Below are 24,026 nucleotides of genomic sequence, written 5' to 3' on the forward strand. Positions count from 1 at the left end.
CCTGCCTCTGTGTAATGTTTACAAACAACATGGCTGCTGTCATTGTATCACAGGAAGAAATAATCATATTCGATTAAAGCTTTTTGCAGCTAGATTTGCTGTGTAAACTATCTAAACTTTAGATAAAATATATAGACAAGTTACTTGTTATAGTTAGTTTTTCATCTCGGATCCGCTTTAAGGGCAGGGGCACAGCTAAGGTTTTTGTAGCCCTCTGTGTCTCTTGTCTCCCTGTGTTACCTCTGTTCCTTTGTCTTTTGTTTGTCCCCCTCTGTGTCACTTAATGTCCTGTGTTTTGTTTTTTTTGTCTGCCTGTGTCACTCTGTTTCCATGTACCTATTTTGTCTCCCTCTGTGTCATTTTTTGGGCCCCCGCCTTTCCCCATTCCCACCGGCTTCTCCCGTCACCTCTTGCTCCCTGCTTCCCCGTGTCACCTCCTGTGCCACCATGGCTTACCCATGTCATTTCTTGTCCCCCTAGCTTCCCTCTCTGTCACCTCGTCCCCCCAGCTCCCCCTCCCATGTCACCTCTTGTGCCCCAGCTTCCTCCCTGTATCACCTCTTGTCCCCCCATGTTACCTCTTGTCAAACCAGCTTCCACCTGTCATTTCTTGTTTCCCCCCCCCCCCATCATTTATTGTCCTCTCCACTTTCCCTCTGTGTCATCTCTTGTCCCCCCAGCCCCCCATCACTTTTTGTGCCCCAGCTTCCTTTGTCACCTTGTCCCTCATCTTCCCTCCTTTGTCATCTCATGTCCCCCAGCTTTCCTGCCCCCCCCCCTGTGTTCATCTCTTGTCCCCCCATCTTCCCCCCTTAGTTGTCAATGTCCTCCCAGCTTCCCCCGTGTCATCTCTTGTCCCCGACTCCTCCCTCCCTGTGCCCAACAACCCTTCAGCTTCCCCTCCTGTGTCACCAAGTCCCCCTCCGTCCCTCCCTGTGCTCCATGGTCCCCTTGACAAATATCTCACATGGCCTCGATCGAACCGCATAGCGTCCTGGCTGTCACTGTGGTTACTTCTGGCATGTGCATCTCATGATGTCAGATGCGGTTGCTGGAAGTATCCATGGTGGCAGCCAGGACGCTATGCAGCGAGCAGCAGGAGATCGGCAAGGTTAAGCGTGGATCGGGGACATGTGAGTTATTTGTTAAGGGGGCCACGGAGCACAGGAAGGGAGGGGGGGATGTGGTGACACAGAAGGGAAAGCTGTGGGGCACATGGCGATGGCAGCCAGGCTGCCACCCCAGCTAGGCGATGCCCCTTGCTTGTAGCTAGCGGCGGTACTGTCCACGTTTTGATTTCAGTGAGTTTTATATAGTAAATAAAGATAAAACTGTTTTAGGCATTTGCCATTTTGGAATCCCTGTGTCTAAAGTCATTTTCTCCCTTACTCTGGGAGGAGGGCAGCCAATGCAAACACAGACAGTCTTTAGACACTACCACCCAGCTCTGCAATAGAAAGTGCATTGTCATTGTGTGACTCTGCAGCTTCTCAGCATGAGGAATATTAGCCAATCGGAGAGGATCAGAGGTGTGGGAGGGGGAAACAGGAGGGAAAGAGGCTTCAGCCAATCAGGCTGCATTAGTTAAGGGTCCTTATACACTTAATCAGTTGCTCTGTTATAACTGAAAGAATACTAATTTTCAAAGTAATGCCCATGTTTTCCTATGGCACCTTTTACACTTAAAGGACCACTACCGTGAATCATTAAATTTTCAGCCATCCCACAGTAGATATAACTAGTATATAGAAACCTTGCTGTGGTTTATTTTTTTATTATTTGTGACGGCCCTTTAATTTTACATATATCACTGTATTCTGGGTTCCGTCAGACCCTGACATAACGCTGACGGACTTTTGTAAATAGCAGCTACCGCAGGGGGAGCCTTTTCAGGTTTGGGAGAAAAAAACATATGGTTTAGCCCTGCTTTTGCAACTGCCAAAAACTGTAGTGCAGAGCTCACCTGCCGCCCGACTTCCCAATTATGACCTACCGTTACAGCCGAAGGCCCCCCCCCCCCCCCGAACTCTGCAATTCATCAGGCTTCGAGGGAGGTAGCTGTCAGCGCAGACTCTGCTGCGCAATGAGCCGCTCTCCCTCTGTTATCCATTCCCCGCTTGTCTGCTATTGATGACGTGCAGCTAATGAGCCGCTCTGCCGTCGACTGCCGAGGCTCTGCGTGAATGAATGGAGGGAAGGAGCGGCATCTTACAAAGCGGCTCATGAGCCGGCTCTGCATGAGTGAATGGAGGAAAGAAGCGGCTGTAACGGCAGGTCATAGTGGGGATGTCGGGCAGCAGGTGAGCTCTGCACTACAGTTTTTGGCAGTTGCAAAAGCAGAGCTAAACCATCTGTTTTTTTTCTCCAAATCCTCAAAAGGCTCCTGTGACTGCTATTTACAAAAGTCCGTCAGCGTTATGCCAGGGTCTGATGGACCCAGAATACAGTGATGTGTAAAATTAAAGGGCCATCACAAATAATAAAAAAAAAAACACAACAAGGCTTCTATATACTTGTTATATCTACTGTGGGATGGCTGAAAATGAAATGATTCGCGGTAGTGGTCCTTTAACGCGTTTTAACTGAAATATTTTTTACAATGCGCTGCTATGAAAAAAACGCGGACCAACATGCACTAACGCGTACTAACGCACACTAACGCATGCTAACTGATTAAGTGTAAATGGGGCCAAAGTCTGAAGGTAAAGTAAAGAAGAAAAAAAAGACAACCCAGCATGCCCTGCAACCTCCTTTATGCGGCAGAGGTACCAAATAAGAGCCAGGTAAACTCGGGAGTGATTTTTTTTACTTTTGGATTGCCTGGTTAGCACCCTTATCACTTGTTTACCAGATAAAAATAAAGCATTGATTTTATGCCTGACAGTTATGCTTTAAGGGTTTCTATTTAGCCATATCTTTGTAAGTGATTGTGATAGTTGGATGCTATGCCTGTACAGTCACAGAAGACTAAGCAGAACTGCTAATGTCTACATGTCATAATGTTTTTTTAAAGTGATTGGGAACTGAAATGTTAATAAAAAAGTCAGATACTCACCTAAGGAGAGGGAGGCTCTGGGTCCCATAGAGCATTCCCTCTCCTCTCCCGGTCCACGTTGTTGCGCTGGCTTCTGCATAGCGGTATTCGACTGCTTCGGTGAAATACCGATGTTTGCCCGCCGAAGGGAGGCTTCGGAAATGCTTCCCGAGCCCAAGTGCGGGGCGCCCACTATGACGCACTCTCGCGTGCGCAGTATGGAGTTGCCTGTCTTCGGGAGGACTCGGCTCCCGAAGACTTCCAAAGTCCACGTGGCGGGGAATGTGAACGGGGGAGCCAGCGCTGCACCGAGGTCATCAGGAGAGGAGAGGGAAGGCTCATTAGGACCTGAGCCTTCCCTCTCCTTAGGTGAGTATCTGATTTTTTTTTTAATTCAGTTATCGATTCCCATTAGCTTTAAGGTGCCTATAAACAGGTCAATTTATTTCCCAGAAAATACATTTTACCTATATAATCTATTAATGCAGAGATGACAAATTCAGCAGAACTATAAAGAGAACTTATGTAAAGAATGATTAACTAAGAAGCCCATATGCTACTTTATTTAGTACTGCAGCCACCTACTTTTCTCTGGAGTCCATTTCATGGTGGCCAACAAGATATACCGTAATCTGATTGTTTGATAGGACCATCACATTTATAGTAAAATTTATCATAATTTTTAGTTGCGTTGATGTTGAATGACCTGTATATCTGCAGGTTTTTGTCCTAAAAATCAATACATGAAGACTTAAAAATTTAGTTTGGTTGATGTTGAATTGAAAAACGATTCTTTGGTTTGCAGACAGACATTTAATCAATCAGACTTTGACTTTTCATCGTAATAACTTGGATCATAAAAAAAGATAATTTTGAAAAATGACTTGTGCATGACCAGCATTAACTGTGGGTACTGATAGACTTTACATATTGTATCTGCCCACTGTCTCTTTCCAGGTGTAAATGCTGTTTTCTCTTTAAACTGAATGCTGCGTGAATGAGTCTCTTATTATTTTGCCTACGGGTGACAGAAACATTGATTGAACTCATGTTTCCTTGAGTGGATGTGGGATAACTTTGTGGGAAATGTGAACTGCTACCTGCCTTGTGTGTAGAAGTTTATAATGCTTCAGATAGTACACTTAAGATAGATTCCCACCGCACAGGCTGCTGTGGACTGAGGCCTATGTCAAACAACCTCCATTACTAAGGTTATTACTACCTTCAATGCAGCGAAGTGAATCCAAATTCCCATTTATAGGCTAATGGTGTGGGATGGCTGAAAATGAAATGATTCGCGGTAGTGGTCCTTTAACGCGTTTTAACTGAAATATTTTTTACAATGCGCTGCTATGAAAAAAACGCGGACCAACATGCACTAACGCGTACTAACGCACACTAACGCATGCTAACTGATTAAGTGTAAATGGGGCCAAAGTCTGAAGGTAAAGTAAAGAAGAAAAAAAAGACAACCCAGCATGCCCTGCAACCTCCTTTATGCGGCAGAGGTACCAAATAAGAGCCAGGTAAACTCGGGAGTGATTTTTTTTACTTTTGGATTGCCTGGTTAGCACCCTTATCACTTGTTTACCAGATAAAAATAAAGCATTGATTTTATGCCTGACAGTTATGCTTTAAGGGTTTCTATTTAGCCATATCTTTGTAAGTGATTGTGATAGTTGGATGCTATGCCTGTACAGTCACAGAAGACTAAGCAGAACTGCTAATGTCTACATGTCATAATGTTTTTTTAAAGTGATTGGGAACTGAAATGTTAATAAAAAAGTCAGATACTCACCTAAGGAGAGGGAGGCTCTGGGTCCCATAGAGCATTCCCTCTCCTCTCCCGGTCCACGTTGTTGCGCTGGCTTCTGCATAGCGGTATTCGACTGCTTCGGTGAAATACCGATGTTTGCCCGCCGAAGGGAGGCTTCGGAAATGCTTCCCGAGCCCAAGTGCGGGGCGCCCACTATGACGCACTCTCGCGTGCGCAGTATGGAGTTGCCTGTCTTCGGGAGGACTCGGCTCCCGAAGACTTCCGAAGTCCACGTGGCGGGGAATGTGAACGGGGGAGCCAGCGCTGCACCGAGGTCATCAGGAGAGGAGAGGGAAGGCTCATTAGGACCTGAGCCTTCCCTCTCCTTAGGTGAGTATCTGATTTTTTTTTTAATTCAGTTATCGATTCCCATTAGCTTTAAGGTGCCTATAAACAGGTCAATTTATTTCCCAGAAAATACATTTTACCTATATAATCTATTAATGCAGAGATGACAAATTCAGCAGAACTATAAAGAGAACTTATGTAAAGAATGATTAACTAAGAAGCCCATATGCTACTTTATTTAGTACTGCAGCCACCTACTTTTCTCTGGAGTCCATTTCATGGTGGCCAACAAGATATACCGTAATCTGATTGTTTGATAGGACCATCACATTTATAGTAAAATTTATCATAATTTTTAGTTGCGTTGATGTTGAATGACCTGTATATCTGCAGGTTTTTGTCCTAAAAATCAATACATGAAGACTTAAAAATTTAGTTTGGTTGATGTTGAATTGAAAAACGATTCTTTGGTTTGCAGACAGACATTTAATCAATCAGACTTTGACTTTTCATCGTAATAACTTGGATCATAAAAAAAGATAATTTTGAAAAATGACTTGTGCATGACCAGCATTAACTGTGGGTACTGATAGACTTTACATATTGTATCTGCCCACTGTCTCTTTCCAGGTGTAAATGCTGTTTTCTCTTTAAACTGAATGCTGCGTGAATGAGTCTCTTATTATTTTGCCTACGGGTGACAGAAACATTGATTGAACTCATGTTTCCTTGAGTGGATGTGGGATAACTTTGTGGGAAATGTGAACTGCTACCTGCCTTGTGTGTAGAAGTTTATAATGCTTCAGATAGTACACTTAAGATAGATTCCCACCGCACAGGCTGCTGTGGACTGAGGCCTATGTCAAACAACCTCCATTACTAAGGTTATTACTACCTTCAATGCAGCGAAGTGAATCCAAATTCCCATTTATAGGCTAATGGTGTGTACACACTTGAAAGATAAATGAAAGATCTTAGACCAATTTTACCACCTTCCATGTAGTATGAGAGCCATACGCTACACAGTCTATTCTATGGAGCTGAACTCTTCATCAGATAACAACTCTTCGCAAGATGCTGCACACAAAGATGCTGTACACATTCAAAAGATCACTAACTGCAAAAGATCTGTTCCTGCAAAAGATCCGTTCCTGCAAATTCATTCATAGTCTATGATATCTGCAGATCCTCATACACACCTGGTTTAACTCTGTATGGCTCTCATACTACATGGAAGGTGGTAAAATTGGTCTGATATCTTTCATTTATCTTTCAAGTGTGTACACACCATTAGTAATGGTATAATCTTTGTAGTAAGATATAGTTGCGATAAAATGGATATGCTTGGCTGTTTTTATCATATTTAGATGTTAGCTGAAATAGCGACAAACCAAAGAAAGAATACTTTGTGATATATACAAGAATGTTTCACAAGCCTTTGATTAACTGCTGGTAACGACTTGTAATTTCCTTAGCAAATGAAAATCTCCTTTCTTAGTTTAAAGTGAAAGGTAGAAAGTATGTTCTTAGTCTTCTTTTCTGTCAGTGTTCTCACAGGTGAGTGTTTTCCTTACTTCCTGTCCAGAGAGGAAGCTGCTAAATCAGAAACAGAGACAACCCTGAAAATTCTAGGGACATAAAAGAAGTTAAGCTACCCTGTGGATTAATGGACAACAGAAGCAGCATTGTAGAAGTTCTAACCTTTACCAAAATTGAATTTTTAAATCCAAACATCCAAAAAGTCCTTCATTTTGGAGAACTATCCAAAATTCTGATTTAGTCAGAAAGTTAGCAAATCCCTTCAACAAGGACAAAAATAGCAATACAAAAGCTATATTGTTCAGTGTTCAGAGGTAGACCTTCTCTCAGGTTTTTATGCACTCCCTTGCTGAGTGACACCACAAGTTTAGGATACAGTTTTGAGTTACACTAGAAGAAAAAGTGGAAAAAAATCTGCCCATTTACGGAGCAGTAGCAGTCTAGCAGAAGTTTTAAAGGGCCAATCCAGTGAAAGATGTAAGGAGTTAAAATCTGACAGAAACAGGTTTAGTACTTTTCCATCTCTTCTTTATGGGGGATTCTCAGGGTTTTCTTTGTATTCAAGAATTTCCTGAATGGCAGTTTAACTGCCAAATTAGCAAAATACCAGCCAGCCTCCCTATTCACTTGCACAGTATTTTGTCAGTTAGACTTAGCAACCACTATTCAGGAAAGGCTTTTGAAAACAAAAAACACCTTGACAATCCCCAATGAAGAGATGGACTAGTCCAAAACTTGTCGGTTCTGTTAGATTTTAACTGCTTAAAGAAACACTCCAGCGCAAAAAAAAAAAAAGTAGGCAGTTAAAATTTGACAGAACCGACAGGTTTTGGACTAGTCCATCTTCTCATGGGGGATTCTCAGGGTTTAGTCAAAAGCAGGGCTGTGGAGTCGGAGTCGAGGAGTCTGAGCAATTTTGGGTACCTGGAGTCTGAGTCGGTGGTTTCAATTAGGGATGCTCAAAAAATTCAGCGGAATTCCGGTTTCCGCGATTCCGACCGGAATTTGGTGGTTCCGTTCCGTCGCATCGGAACGGAATTGTTATAGCGGTATGGCGGAATGTCCACGGAACGATGCGGATTTCCCCGGAATGCTAATTTTTTGTGAGCCAATCACAAAGAAGCCCCTGGAACGAGGTTAAAGTGACAAAAAACGGATTTCTGCACGAAAATAGGAATTATTTCAGCAGGAATTACAGTCTTAACAAAAACCAATCAATTCTATGTTAGCTACCTATCCCAACCAATTTGTATAGCTTCCATAGCCTACGCGACACAATAAACTGAGGAGTCGGAGTTGGAGTATTTAACCAAATCCATAGCCTTTGTAAAAATTAGACTAAGGCGTCGGAGTCGAGGAGTCTGAGCAATTTTGGGTACCTGAAGTTGGAGGTTTCATACACTGAGTTGGATGATTTTTGTACTGACTCCACATCCCTGGTCTAAAGAATTTCTTGAATGGCAGTTGCTAAGTCTAACTGCCAAAATAGTGTGCAAGTGAGTAGGGAGGCTGGCTAGTATCTTACTGTTTTGGAAGTTAAACTGCCATTCAGGAAATGCTTTTGACAACAAAGAGAACCCTGAAAATCTCACAAGAAGAGAGGGACTAGTCCAACACCAGTCGGTTCAGTCAGATTTTTAAAGAGGAACTTCAGCCTAAACAAACATACTTTAATTAAGTTACATTACTTATGTTATTTAACCACTTGAGGACCCACCCTTTACCCCCCCTTAAGGACCAGCGCTGGTTTGATTGATCTGTGCTGGGTGGGCTCTGCAGCCCCCAGCACAGATCAGGGTGCAGGCAGGGAGATCAGATTGCCCCCCTTTTTTCCCCCCTATGGGGATGATGTGCTGGGGGGGTCTGATCTCACCTGCCTGCTGTGGGTGGCGGGGGGGGCACCTCAAAGCCCCCCTCCGCGGCGAAATCCTCCCCCTCCCTCTCCTACCTGGCCCCCTCCTGGAGATCCGGCTGCACAGGACGCTATCCGTCCTGTGCAGCCAGTGACAGGCTGTCTCCTGTCACATGGCGGCGATCCCCGGCCGCTGATTGGCCGGGGATCGCCGATCTGCCTTACGGCGCTGCTGCGCAGCAGCGCCGTACAAATGTAAACAAAGCGGATTATTTCCGCTTGTGTTTACATCTAGCCTGCGAGCCGCCATCGGCGGCCCGCAGGCTATTCACGGAGCCCCCCGCCGTGATTTGACAGGAAGCAGCCGCTCGTACGAGCGGCTGCTTCCTGATTAATTAGGCTGCAGCTGGCGACGCAGTACTGCGTCGCTGGTCCTGCAGCTGCCACTTTGCCGACGCACGTTATGAGTGTGCGGTCGGCAAGTGGTTAAAACAGATAGGTAATATAATCTCTTACCCACCCTGTTTTAAAAGAACAGGCAAATGTTTGATTTCATGATGGCAGCCATCTTTTTGGTTGTAATGAGGTGACAGGGAGTATGATGCACAGTTCCAACTGTCCTGTGTCCTGATCACCCCTCCCAGTTGCTAAGCAACGTGAATAACAACATAGCAAATCCCATCATGCTCTGCACAGCATCAGGGAAAAAAGCCCGGGCTTTTTTTCTTTGATCGGTGGAGCTTAGATAAAAATACAGCAAAAAATGATGGTTTGGGAAGAAAAACAGAGTTCTGATGCTGTGAAACTGTTAAAGAAACACCAAGCCTTTTCAGTTCTGCTGAGTAGATTTTTAGTCCGGAGGTTCACTTTAACTGCTTACTTCTTTCGCTGGATTGGTCATTTAACCGTTCCCCACACTGTTAAAGGTTATCACATAAAACCTGAGTTTTGTTTTTTGTTTGTTTTTTGAAAATCGTGTTCCGTCTTGTTGTGATAGCTGTTGTTTTTATTTTGGTAGGTCATGGAATATGAAAACAGAATTAGAGCCTACTCAACGCCAGACAAAATCTTCCGCTACTTTGCCACCCTCAAAGTGATCCATGAGAGTGGGGAGTCTGAAGTATTTATGACTCCGCAGGATTTTGTACGATCTATAACACCCAATGAGAAGCAGCCAGAGAGTAAGTAAAGATACACAGCAGTTTTTAAAGGATGAAATAGATTTTGTACAATTATTACTATTTTACACAACATCAATTGGGTGTAAGATTCATTTTCTAGAAAGCACCTAAAAACCTTCCGCTGAATATAATTTACAGGTCTTCCCCCTATTACGATACAATATATTTCCATATTTCTACTTTGTTACAAATTCATAGGAATGTATTCCCTAATGTGACAATCTTTCTTTCATGTCACAGCATTCAGTGGTACCTCCATCCTTCTGTTTTATAGAACTGCTGAAACAATTCTGTGGTAATATTTCAGTCTGTAGTTTTGTGACATTTAGCAGTTATACATGTGTTTGTTTATCCTAGGGAACTGTGGCTTGCAGCCATCATTTATTTACTTATACATCTATATAATGCTGACACATTACCTAAAGAGCTTTACAAAGGAAATGACATCAAACAAGTTGTATCGCTCACCTGTCCTGTGGGGTTCACAGGGCTTTTTGGTCTCTATAAAACCTTTATACATTCAAGGTGGTTCTGGGTCACTGTGAGCTGTTTAGGTATTCCTTAATCCGATGTTCCTAAAGGCCGATACACACGTCGGATTTCCGCGAACGACGGGTCGTTTGACCGTCCCGTCGTTCCGTCGTTTGCCGGCTAAATCGGGCGTGTGTACAGACTATCATTCGCTTGATAAGAGTGAGTTTGAGAAATCCGACGTGTGTATGGGCCTTAACTTAGTAAAGGGAGAATTTGTTTTTGGGAGGGGCGCGGGAGGGAAGTCAGTTAACTTATCTGAATGTTTTGTGGATTTTGGAGGGACCTGGAGCACCCAGGATAAAACTATGCAAACATAGGAAAACATGCAATCTTCATGCAGATAGTATGGTGTCCTGGCTTGGATTGGAATCTACGACTATACTGGCTGTTATTTTTCTTTTTTGTTGATGCGGTAGTTTGTCAATGTCTGTGCTGTCTCATTTTATTCAACTCTTTTCAATAAAATAGTAAATCATTTTGGTGAAATAGTTAATTATTTTTAGAAAATTTTTACCCCCTTCCTGAAACTTCTGGGCCCACCAGCACCGGAGGTGAGGCCTTTAACAGGAGATGCTACATTGCCTTCCCTTCTTCAGGAGTTCTGTCCCTGGAGCACAAAGGGTGTGACCCCGGAAACCTAGTTTTTCCTTTATTTCAAGATCCCCTTTTTTCACCAGGGTGGGCTCAGGTGCTATTAGGGCAAATTCCTATGGCTGGCAGGTTTGCCAGTTTATAGCATTGAGAGAGTAGATTGATCACATAACCCTGCTCTTGCTAATGTGTATCGGGATCTCCTTAAACCTCGCACACACTGGCCTAGTGTGTAAAAGTTAATGGTCAATAAACCACACAGGGTGATGTGATATTGTATTCTGAAGTTTTCTGGGTTCTTCGTAGGGTCCGTTCTCACTAGGGCGATTAGCAGGTGATTCCCACTAATCTCCAAAAGTGCTAGCGCTTTTTAAACCGCTAGTGCAATTATAACTAAATGGCATTGCCACTCACTGCCACGATTGCCGCTGATCGCGGTCAATTCACGATTAACGGCAACCGCAAAACGTATTGCCAGCAGCATTTTGCCCCAATCGGGATACGGTGCTTAAACAAGCGCAGATCCTTATAGTCGGAAATCGTGGACGTGTACAATAATTGCGGTAAAATCACCCGCACAAAATGTTTTACGTGGGAATGGGCCGGTACAGTCTCCATTTTTCATTAGCGATCTTGATTCATGGTTACTGTCTTGTTGATAGCAGAATTCTCTGCATGTTGCTTGCATCCATGTTGCTTAGAGTCTCTGGAGGAGATCAATCCCCTTTGAGCTTTTCTGTTGAAATTCCCACCCGCTCATCCTTTATTTACAGATTGATCTGCATTTTCCCATTGCATGGCCTGACTAAGTGTAGAAATAGAGTACAAACTGGTTGGAAGGCTTTTAGATTGAGTAGAAGACCTTGAAGCGGAAGGACCTCCTCCAGAGTCTCTTCAAGCAAGCCGAAGATTTCAAGCAACACAGAAAAGAAGGCTGTTTGCTGCCGTGTGACTGAAGTTTTAGTGAATCAGGTTTAAAGATTTAGTGGGTAGGCTGTTCCCAATATATTCATTAATGAGTAATCATATCTTGTATGTGAATGTTTTTGATTGTATCTGTTAATTAGAGCAGGGAACATTTCTTAAGTTAATCTTTATACTTAAAATCATTATATGGAAAACATTTCTATTTCTCAGAAAATACCAAAATACCTCATTAAATTTGTTTGGAAGTCTGTCTCTTACTTAGTGTGAGTTTTCCCTTTCTCATTAAATTGTTAAGTTATGCTTTTCTGACCACAGAAAGAAACCTTAGGTGACCCTGTCTGTACAGATCAGGAAAACAATTTTTTTTCCCTGATTATGTCTACATTTTCTGGATCATTGGTAGTATACAAATAGTGTAAAGCAAAACGTGTGTATGTTGTGACGTGTTGTAGTTATCTCATCTTTATAAATTCTGTTCCTACTGATATCATGGCTGTTAAATTTATGTTAAAGCCAACCTCTAGTTTTTAAAACGGAAAATAACTCCTGTTTTAAAGTGAACCTAAACTGAAGGGGAAAAAAAAAAGTTTCACTTACCTGGGGCTTCTACCAGCCCCCTGCAGCCGCCCTGTGCCCGGAAAGTCAATCAACGATCCTCCGTCCCACGCCACAGCTAAGATTTTCTCCTATTGCTTCTGCGTAGTACGCTCTCGGCGACTGGAGCGTGAATGAGGACATGCGCGGCCAGGGCCGTGCAGGCGCAGTGGCCATCGACTGGCTAGTTTGGGGAAAATAAAACTTGGCCACGGCGGGGGACCGTAAGATTGTTGATTGCCTTTGCAGGCTCAGGGCGGCTGCAGGGGGCTGGTAGAGGCCCCAGGTAGGTTAAACTCTTCCCCCCCCCCCTTCAGTTTAGGTTCACTTTTAAAATGGATGTCCATACAAAACAACTGATTCACAATGATTTTCTGTTGAATTATCTCACCTTACATATTAACTCTCACAATTTACAGTGTATCTAAAAGGTATTCACCGTGCATCACTTTTCCCACTTTTTATTATGTTAAAGCCTTATTACAGAATGGATTACATTCACATTTTATTCAGAACTCTATACACAAAACCCCATAATGACAATGTGAAAATCGTTTACTTGAGGTTTTGGCAAACTTCTTACAAATAAAACAAATCTGAGAAATCACGTGTACAATAAGTCTTCTTAGCCTTTGCTCAATGCTTTGTTGATACACCTTTGGCAGCAATTACAGCTTCAAGTACTTTTGAAAATGATGCCACAAGCTTGGCACATCTATCCTTGGGCAGTTTAGCCCATTCTTCTTTGCAGCACCTCTCAAACTCTATTATGTTGGATGGGAAGTGTCAGTGCACAGCCATTTTAAAGTCTCTTCAGAGATGTTCAATCAGATTGAATTCTGGGCTCTGGCTGGGCCACTCAAGAACATTCACAGAGTTGTCCTGAAGCCACTGCTTTGATATCTTGGCTGTGTGCTTAGGGTTGTTAAAGATGAACCATCAGCCTAATTCAAGAGTGCTCTGGAGCAGGTTTTCATCCAGGATGTCTCTGTGCATTGCAACAATCATATTTCCTTTTATCCTGATTAGTCCTCCTGTTCCTGCTGCTGAAAAACATCCCACCAGAATGATTATGCTGCTGCCATTACGCTTCAATGTTGTGGTGATATTAGCCTGGTGATGAGCGGTGCCTGGTTTCCTTCAAACGTGATGTCTGGCATTCACACCAAAGAGATGTATCTTGGTCTCATCATAACAGAGAATTTTGTTTCTCGTGCTCTGAAAGTCCTTCAGGGGTGGAGTGGGTTCTGTCTGGTCACGCTGGCATACAGGCCTAATTGGTGGATTGCTGAAGAGATGGTTTTCCTTCTGGAAGGTTCTCCTCTCTCCACAGAGGACCTCTGGAGCCCTGACAGTGACCCTTAGGTTCTTGCTCAACTCTTTGACTACTGTGGGACTTTATATAGACAGGTGTGTGTCTTTCCAAATTATGTCCAATCAACTGAATTTACCACAGGGACTCCAATTAGGCTGCAGAAACCTCTCAAGGATGATCAGGAGAAACAGGATGCACCTGAGCTCAATTGAACTTCATGGCAAAGGCTGTGAATACTTATGTACATGTGCTTTCTCAAATATTTTATTTTTAATAAATTTGCCAAAACGTCAAGTAAACTTTTTTTTAATGGTGTCATTATGGGGTGTTGAGTGTAAAGTTCTGAGGAAATAAATTAATTTAATCCATTTGGGAATAAGGTTGTAACATAAAATATGGAAAAAGTGACGCATCGTGAAACCTTCTGGATTGCTGTAATAGCACCTTATCTCTCCTCATTTGACTAAACTCATGATTTATCTCTGCTTATCTGTTTATCTCATGATTTCTCTCCTTATTTATTTATCTCATGCATTAGCTCTCCTTACAGTAAAGATGAAAAAGAAGTAAGGTTTGTTAATCAATCCCCTTTTCTGTCCTGCACTGTGGGACCTATGTGCTTAGTTAGTGGTATGTCTCTAGTAGATCTGAGTAGGAGGGAGAGTGTAGTGGATACCAGACTTTGCCTGTTTTTTCAGAGGCGCTTGTCGTGACCTTAAGAATGCACTGTGTGTACTCCTTTCCGTTATTGCCTGAGGAAGCGAGGATATACCTGCGAAACGCGTTGCATTGTTTATTGGAGTATATAAATAAACTTGTTTGTACAAAAATCGACAATATCATGTCTACTTCGGGGAGGTGAGTCCACCACCGCCCCCTGGGGAATTTTAAAACTTTTAGATATGTTTTTATTCTTTTGGCGCCTCTGTTTTCCTTACAATAATGTTTTAGGATGAAGTTAGAGACAAGGTATGATCTTTGTTTTTTTTAATTTATTTATTTTTTAAAGATTTTCATGCAGTTGTTTATCTGTGTGTGTGTGTGTGTGTGTGGGTGGGGGGGTACTTACATTTTTTTATTGAGGAAGATACAAAAATACAAAAAGTAGCATAGGTGTAAATAAAACCATTACATTCAATAATCATAGATGTTTATCTTTTTAATTTGCTAAATGTTGCTGACTGCATTTAGTGTTCATGGTGTTTTTAAATCCTTGAATAAGCTGTAATATTAAGGTGACTGTTGATCTCCATGATCTCCATGACAACAGTATTACCATATTTAAACTGACCAATTTAGCTTTGCTGCTACATCATGAACTAATGTGCAATTGAGAATGCAAATGAATTCAGAGGAAGACATTAACTTATTATTTCTTTATTGATTAGTTGACCATTACAGTGCTAGCTTTGTTATACAAACTGGCTTGTAACTAAATAAGTGATTCTTGCCAAAAGGCTATTGTTCAGACTATAACAGCATAAATTCACTTTGTAGGCGAATTTATGCTGTATGCTTTACAGTTAAGGTACATACACACATTGGATTTTTCCAAACGACTGGTCGTTTGGACGTCTGAACAAGCGGTCGTTTGGACGCCAAATCGGGCGTGTGTACAAACGGTCATTTAGCTAAGCGGATCCGTCAAAACCAGTCTTATCAGCTGAACGACCGCTTGTACACACGCCCGATTTGACGTCCAAATGACCGTTCATTTGGAAAAATCCGACGTGCGTACGCACTTCTAAACTGGTCATACACAGTACCAGAGCTGTGGAATTGGATTTGCAAGCAGTCATTGGGTACCTGGAGTTGGAGTCATCAAAAATGTATACAGTGTATTCTGACACTTAATACATTTCAAATTATAACGACAAAAAACAGTACCGTATATACTTGCATATATTCCAAATTTTTCAGCACAAAAAAAATGTGGTGAAAAGTTACTACTTCGGCTTATATGCAAGACAGTGGAGAAGAACGGATGGTGGAGCCAAAAACAGCCCCCTCAGTTTAAATTGATACTTTACAAGGGATTTGGCCTTCCTTACTTAAGATTTCTTAAAGTAGCCATACATCTATCGATTTTGCGGCCCAATCGACCATTCAGTTCAATAAATTTATCAAATCAGATGATATTTGGTGCTTCAACAAGCATGCCTCACTAACAATTCGAATATATTGATCAAGCATGCTGGGAAATCTCTGGCCGACGTGGTTGATCAGGTGTGTGATGGTTGCGACGACCCATCAACGTGACAGAACTCCTGGCTGCTGTCCTACCGAATGTAAATGCAGCCCCTCCCCCCTGTGCCGGTGCATTCAAATATTACCTGCTCCAGCTGCTGAGACTGTCCAACTGTTCCTCGTTTCATAGCGCATTAGCATGGAGCTGTATTATGGCCGCGCTTGTGTTTGAAGTGGTGTGGCCCCGATCAGATTTCAGACAAGCCCTTGTTGGGCATCCTTTGGGGTGGTCCACAAGCAGCAATGGGGGACCAGAGGACGCCTTTGGAAGCCTCTACAGGATCCAGAGGCTTCCCTCTTCCTTTTATTTCCTTTTTCAGTCTGGTACACTTGAAGTCCATGTGCAGTACTTAGGCTTCAATTCATCAAAAGCTGTTTGATAAAAAAATCGGGAAAATAGTGAATTCGGTATTTTAGAGGTTTTTTTTACTAATTCATCAATATTTTCAAAGGTTTGGTAGAAGTTTGGTAATTTACCGAAATACTATGCTTCAATTCACAAAAACCTGTTCGGTAACAGCAGAGCGGTGTGCAATGTCTCTGTGTTGTTACAAGCTGTTCCGTGCAGTGAGGGCAATACAATAGTAAAAGGCATCCCCGACATCGCTTTAAAATGTACATATTTGTCATACTGCCTCTGCTCGCTCTGAATCTGTCCATTAGTCTGAAATTTTTATTTAGTTACCATAGCTTAGATGAACTTCCAGGAGTCTGCATCTTCAAACAGGAACCTGAAAGATTAAACGTCTGAAGGGAGGCAGGGGAAACCACTTTTGTTCTTTCCTCTCTGCTTGCTGCCTGCGAGGTAGAAAGGCTGGACCCTCCCAAGAAGCCTTTGCAACCTATCAATGTCAGATCAGTGGGACTTGCAGGAGACAGGGGCTGTTTCTATTGGCTTCTGCTCTCGTCAGTCATAGCTTATCCCTCTCTGCTTGTGTGAGTCACAGCTCTGCACTGTTTCCGACAGAGGAGAGCTGCCAGTAACAATCGAGTAAGTTACTTGGCTTTACCGCATGCTGTAATCTTGATGAATTGACATTTACTAACATGTGTTGAGGTATTTACCGCACAAGTCTCTAATTTACCTCACTGCTCGGTAATTTCAGCTTTCCATTTAGTAACAGCCTTGATGAATTGACACTTTCCTAAATGCTATGAAAAATCAGCGGTTTTCAGCATTACCGAATGCGGTAATACTTGAAGAATTGAGGCCTTAGTCTGTGTGCATAATTTGTCAGTTATACTTATTGAAATGTGTATTTTCTTTGTGCTCTTTGTTGATCGTACATGAAGGATTTAGTCTTGAATACACTACATTGACACAAAAAACAAGTGAAATAAGTGGTTTGCTTGGGGGAACTGCAGCCTAATAGAAATAATAAAATTCCAATTATTTTACAACTCTGTGCTGTTTGATTCTAGATTAAACTATGCCTCTGTTGTGTTTTTATCCCCGTCACATCAAGATGGATTGCTTTTTATCACACCGGTATATTATGTTTCACAGAAAGGAAAACCTTATTTGTATAAAATAGCATCAGTAGAAACATGTGTGCAACACTACCCAAGATGACTTCTACTGTTTACAAATAGACACATGGAAGGTTAGAGGATTCTCTTGGGCTCATTATTCAACTAATAGATGATGGGCTTTTTCATCTGGTGAAATAAGAGGTAAAGCGATTTGAGATGTAGTTGTGTATTTTCACAGCGCAGTGTTGTGCAGGCCCTTGAGAAGGCTATCAGACACAGCAGCTGGTCCTATCTACCGGCATGCAGTGACAGGTAAAGCCCTTAAGACTTTGCCTTCGGCCCAGGGAAATATAACAATTATCTCAGCCATCAACACCACAGAAAATGAAAGTGACGAGCAATTTGTCAGCTTCCGCTCTTTTGTCCATGCAGCCAGTGTTCCACGAAATTGGGCAGTAGCTATATCAGTTATTAAAAGTATATATTGTGTGAACTTTTAAAGGTGTTGGTCTGCTGGTCTGTCAAAGTTATATCACACAGTCGTCATTAGATGCTACTATGGGATCTATTAACCTAAATGTAAGGGACTTCAAATTCTTTAGGATTTGTGCTCTGTAGTTAACGGTATGAAGAATAAAATAAAAATGATCCTGACTTTACTAGCTCATCCATCCTCATTACATTGTTCATTAGGGCTAGGCATACTAGCTGCATCTGCCTGGCTGTGTCTGAGCAGCAATAATTTGCTTTACCTTTTCCATTTTTTTGAATTTTCCAAGTAATGGATCTCATTATCCGAATGTTGTATGACATTCCATTTTATTAGCAGGCACACCAAATGAACGTTGAATAGTTGGATCTCTTAAATAATGCAGTATTATTGTATATAGCAAATGGATCGTACAGACGCTAGACTTTCATTGTTGGCGGCAGAAATCTATATCTGTACAACTGTCCTGCAATGTCGTTAAGAAGTCTGTCCTGCTGGATTGCTAATCAAGCAATGACTAATGGCATTTCCTACTTGAGAGACAGCGATAAACTGTGGTTCAGAGAGTCCTAAAACAAACAAGGATACCAGAGGCCCAATATGGTGCAGAATTTCAATACCTATATTGGATGTTATTGAAATCGTAAGAGATCAGTACTCAGAAACCAGGGTTGCTGAGATATGCAACCAACAGTTGCGTGTTCCTTCTAATCCAAGTGGACGCGCTCCAAAATGGTAATGTGTAAAAATAACGAGCCTACAACGAAAGCCTCTAACAGTGGTAACCAAGCATAGAATAAGGAGGGAGCCTCTCCAATTATACATAAAATGTTTAAAAAGGAAATAAGATGCATAAGAACAAGCTCAATTATATTTATTCAAAAGCACTAAAAACAACGCGTTTCAGTTTTTCCTCATCCGCTTCCGCAGATCAATCAACGTGCCAGATCAGCCATGTAGGTGAGCTCAGGGCATCTTTAAAGTGGACCTGAACTCAGAACTTCCTCTCTGCTCTAAATGATACACATCAGCATAATAACTTTCAAACAAAAAACATTTATTTGTTGCAGCTGATACAAACCCTAAAATAAATCTGCACTGTTTCTACTTCCTGATTCATGGAAGCAGACATCTTGTTTACAGCTTGTGCTTTCAAATGAGCTTATCTGCCATCTTTACCAGTGGCAGTCATGTGACACGGGGAAAGATCAAGTTACAATTTGTGATTAGACACGAGGGGGAATTAGAAAGGCTAAACTCTCTAAATACATTCAGGGTGCATTTATCTCTGTTTTGCTTCTGTCCTGTGCAAGAGTTCAGGTCCACTTTAATACACCTATAAGTCCCTCCTACCTAGGGTTGTACTTCAGCTTTACACACCACATGAGTACTAGGAACCAAATAAGCTGTCCTCTTGGAGCTTCACTCTGTCCTCCATATCCAGGTATATTGTCAGAAGAGAGTTTGGAGGCAGGCTTTTACTGTATGCTTCACCAGACTAATGCTGCCTTAAAGGCTTACTTATATAGTGAAGAAAACTACAATATGAATGCTAAATTCTTTTTTGGTTGTTGAAGACACAGCTCATTTGCTTTACAGCTGGGCATGATTCTCAACAGCATTCTCATTTTTCTTCTATTGATCTCTCTCTGACAGCATCCGTGTCAGACTTACTGACAGCTGAATGACAAGATCCGATCTACTAATGTTCAAGCTAAACCGCTAAAGGCTGTTTCACACCGAGAGCATTTTTTTTTTAAAGAACTTTTCTGATTGCCAGCACTTTCCAAATGCTTGGACATTTAAATCCTTTGGGATAATTCATACCAGACAGAAATCGTGAACACGCTACATGTAGCATTTTTGGAGTGATTGCGATTTTTTTAACAGCGATTCCTGTTTCTTTACTTTCGCAGTTATGGTTATACGTAATTACGATTTAGAAAGTCAATTGATTTTGCATACTCCATTTGTAATTTTGCTTGTTGTCCTGGATTTAGTGGTTAATAGCAAAACCCCCATCCATGCGATCGTCACTAAAATTACTTCAAATTTTAAGGGGAATAGAGTGAATAAGGCAAAAAAATAAAAAAAAAATTCTAAGAGACCTTGTAGTTTTTGAGAAATTTTTTTTTTAAAAATGCAAAGCACAAATAGTTTTTAAACTCTGAAAAATGACAGTTTAAAAACCATCTTTCCTTTGCATTTTTAAAATCCGTTTTCTCTAAAACTGTAAGGTCTTTTTGAAAAATGGCTTTGCTTTGTTCGCACTATTCTCCCTATCATACATAAGAAATTTGGTGACAATAGCGTGTATGGAGGCTTTGCAGTTAACAGCTCAAGTCGGCACCCAATTATAGTTCCTGATTACAGTTACAAGGGGAATTAATTATGATTTTCCCCGAAATTTTGCATTACGATTTTGCATCATAATTGTGAATTACAATGTAATTAGTAAGATTATATGAAATTCGTGCCCATCACTTCTGCTCTTAACAGCAAGATGAACTGAGACTTTAACCATTCAAAAGTCTATTCCAAAACTGTAAAAACAAATTTGTTTGAACCTGAGCCTTAAAGAGAACCCGAGGTGGTATTTAATTATGTTACTGGGGCACAGAGGCTGGTTGTGCACACTAACACCCGCCTCTGTTGCCCCATGGTGTGCCTCCATGTCCCCCCTGCGCGCCGCTATATCCCCCGCAGTGCTGGCGACACACAGTGTGTCGCCAGCACAATGTTTACCTAAGCGCTGTCAGTCAGCGCCGCGCCTCCGCCGCATCGGCGCTACCCGCCCGCGTCACTTTCCTCCTTTCAGCGGGAGGGAAGGGACACGGGCGGGTAGCGCCGATGCTGAGGAGGCGGGGGAGCGGCGCTGACAGACAGCGCTTAGGTAAACATTGTGCTGGCGACACGCTGCGTGTTGCCAGCACTGTGGGGGTATAGCGGCGCGCAGGGGGGAAATGGAGGCACACCCTGGGGCAACAGAGGCTGGTGTTAGTGTGCACAACCAGCCTCTGTGCCCCAGTAACATAATGAAATCCCACCTCAGGTTCTCTTTAAAGTGGATCCGAGATAAACTTTACTCATTGCATAATTGTATTCCTTTCATATAGTTTATAGGGCATTCCTCAAGCCAAATACTTTTTTTTGTTTTGTTTTAATACTCTAATTCCCTATAAACTAAACAAGCCTCGCCCACAGCTTCTCCAGAGAGCCTTGGTACTCTGAGCCTTAGTAGCAAGGGCTTATAGGAGCTCAGTCTGGGCAGGAGGAGTAGGTTACTAGCCAGAGATTTCAGAGGCAGAGGGGAGTGAAGTTTTCACAGGCCAAGGGCTGGAAATGCACAGCAGCTTGCCTGTGTGTAATGTGACAAACAGAACATGACCGCTCTCGTATCACAGGAATAAATAATCATAAACTGTTGAAGCTGTTTGCAGCTAGATTTGCTGTGTAAACTATCTAAACTTTAAGATATACAGTGGTGTGAAAAACTATTTGCCCCCTTCCTGATTTCTTATTCTTTTGCATGTTTGTCACACTTAAATGTTTCTGCTCATCAAAAACCGTTAACTATTAGTCAAAGATAACATAATTGAACACCAAATGCAATTTTAAATGATGGTTTTTGTTATTTAGTGAGGAAAAAAAACTCCAAATCTACATGGCCCTGTGTGAAAAAGTGATTGCCCCCCTTGTTAAAAAATAACTTAACTGTGGTTTATCACACCTGAGTTCAATTTCTGTAGTCACCCCCAGGCCTGATTACTGCCACACCTGTTTCATTCAAGAAATCACTTAAATAGGAGCTATCTGACACAGAGAAGTAGACCAAAAGCACCTCAAAAGCTAGACATCATGCCAAGATCCAAAGAAATTCAGGAACAAATGAGAACAAAGTACTGTAATTGAGATCTATCAGTCTGGTAAAGGTTTAAAGCCATTTCTAAAGATTTGGGACTCCAGCGAACCACAGTGAGAGCCATTATCTACAAATGGCAAAAACATGGAACAGTGATGAACCTTCCCAGGAGTGGCGGGCCAACCAAAATTACCCCAAGAGCGCAGAGAAAACTCATCCGATAGGCCACAAAAGACCCCAGGACAACATCTAAAGAACTGCAGGCCTCACTTGCCTCAATTAAGGTCATTGTTCATGACTCCACCATAAGAAAGAGACTGGGCAAAAACGGTCTGCATGGCAGATATCCAAGGCGCAAACCACTTTTAAGCAAAAAGAACATTAAGGCTCGTCTCAATTTTGCTAAAAAAACATCTCAATGATTGGCAAGACTTTTGGGAAAATACCTTGTGGACCGACGAGACAAAAGTTGAACTTTTTGGAAGGTGCGTGTCCCGTTACATCTTGCGTAGAAGTAACACAGCATTTCAGCAAAAGAATATCATACCAACAGTAAAATATGGTGGTGGTAGTGTGATGGCCTGGGGTTGTTTTGCTGCTTCAGGACCTGGAAGGATTGCTGTGATAGATGGAACCATGAATTCTACTGTCTACCAAAAAATCCTGAAGGAGAATGTCCGGCCATCTGTTTGTCAACTCAAGCTGAAGTGATCTTGGGTGCTGCAGCAGGACAATGACCCAAAATCCACCTCTAAATGGCTGAAGAAAAACAAAATGAAGACTTTGGAGTGGCCTAGTCAAAGTCCTGACCTGAATCCTATTGAGATGTTGTGGCATGACCTTAAAAAGGTGGTTCATGCTAGAAAACCCTCAAATAAAGCTGAATTACAACAATTCTGCAAAGATGAGTGGGCCAAAATTCCTCCAGAGCGCTGTAAAAGACTTGTTGCAAGTTATCGCAAACGCTTGGTTGCAGTTATTGCTGCTAAGGGTGGCCCAACCAGTTATTAGGTTCAGGGGGCAATTTCTTTTTCACACAGGGCCATGTAGGTTTTGAGTTATTTTTCTCACTAAATAATAAAAACCATCATTTAAAACTGCATTTTGTGTTCAATTATGTTATCTTTGACTAATAGTTAATGGTTTTTGATGAGCAGAAACAGTGTGACAAACATGCAAAAGAATAAGAAATCAGGAAGGGGGCAAATAGTTTTTCACACCACTGTATATAGACAAGTTACTTGTTATAGTTAGTTTTTCATCTTGGACCCGCTTTAATGAAATATCTTGCTATCAGTGGAAGACCGTAAACTTGCTCTTAAGTTTGTAAATGGTACTTCAGGTGACTTGTGAAATGGTGAGATAAATATGTGAACATAAAGCGTAGCCAAAGTCCTACAAAAGTCCCGTACCCACCACGCAATTTTTACAACAATTTTCCTGACCAGTGGTGTTTTTCTGAGCGACGAACGATCAGGTACGCCGCACGTGATAATGCAAAGTGTGGCAATAACTACTGTCACGATGGATCGCATCTGTAAGATCCTTGACAACTCTCGCAAAGTACCACAATCGCTTGGCTTCTTGTTCATGCTTGTCGTGTGAAATCACGTGACCTGCCGGCCAGAAGATTATTTGTGAAATGCTCGTTGTCAGGGGGATGTTGCTAGATCCATCTTCCTTTTTCAGATTGTGAGTATTTAGCTTTAGAATGATCCTGTATTCACTTTTTTTTTATTACGGCAAGGGTTAACAAACCAGTGCTTTATCTGTGCAGTCTGAGTAGTTGCACCTCAGCTATAGCCCTCTGAAAATGAATCAGAAGCCATAAATCTTTTGTGTAGCTTTGCAAACACTTCTTATAACAGGCCAGTGGTGGAAAGAGCAAAAGGTCATAAGAAGAAGAAGAAAAAAAAGAATATGGGACTTAAAGATGTGGTTTCCAGGTTTGCCTTAAAGGACTACTGTATGGGGGTCGTGGGAAAATTAGTTGAATTTACCCGAGGCTTCTAATGGTCCCCTGCAGACATCCTGTGCCTTTGCAGCCACTCACCGATGCTCCAGGCCCCGCCTCCAGGTTACTTTTGGAATTTTTTACTTTAAAGTCGGAAACCCACTGTGCCTGCACAGCTGTGTCCTCACTCCCGCTGACGTCACCAGGAGCGTACTGCGCAGGCACAGACCATACTGGGCCTGCGCAATACACTCCTAGTGACGGCAGTGGGTTTCCGACTTTACAGTCGGAAATTCCATAAGTGAACCGGAGGCGGGGCCCGGAGCATC

At 42.2% G+C, this 24,026-nt stretch overlaps 1 protein-coding gene across 1 annotated transcript in view; it reads left to right on the forward strand.

The window, feature by feature from the left end:
• The window catches only part of MICU1 (mitochondrial calcium uptake 1), a 379,328-nt gene that overhangs the window by 84,268 nt on the left and 271,034 nt on the right, over window positions 1–24,026 (forward strand). The window contains exon 4 of the mRNA XM_068257773.1: window positions 9,548–9,710. Coding sequence (XP_068113874.1) covers window positions 9,548–9,710 — 163 coding nt within the window. The remainder of the gene's footprint in view (window positions 1–9,547; window positions 9,711–24,026) is intronic.

This window comes from Hyperolius riggenbachi, chromosome 10, assembly GCF_040937935.1.
Source record: "Hyperolius riggenbachi isolate aHypRig1 chromosome 10, aHypRig1.pri, whole genome shotgun sequence".
Lineage (NCBI taxonomy): Eukaryota > Metazoa > Chordata > Amphibia > Anura > Hyperoliidae > Hyperolius > Hyperolius riggenbachi.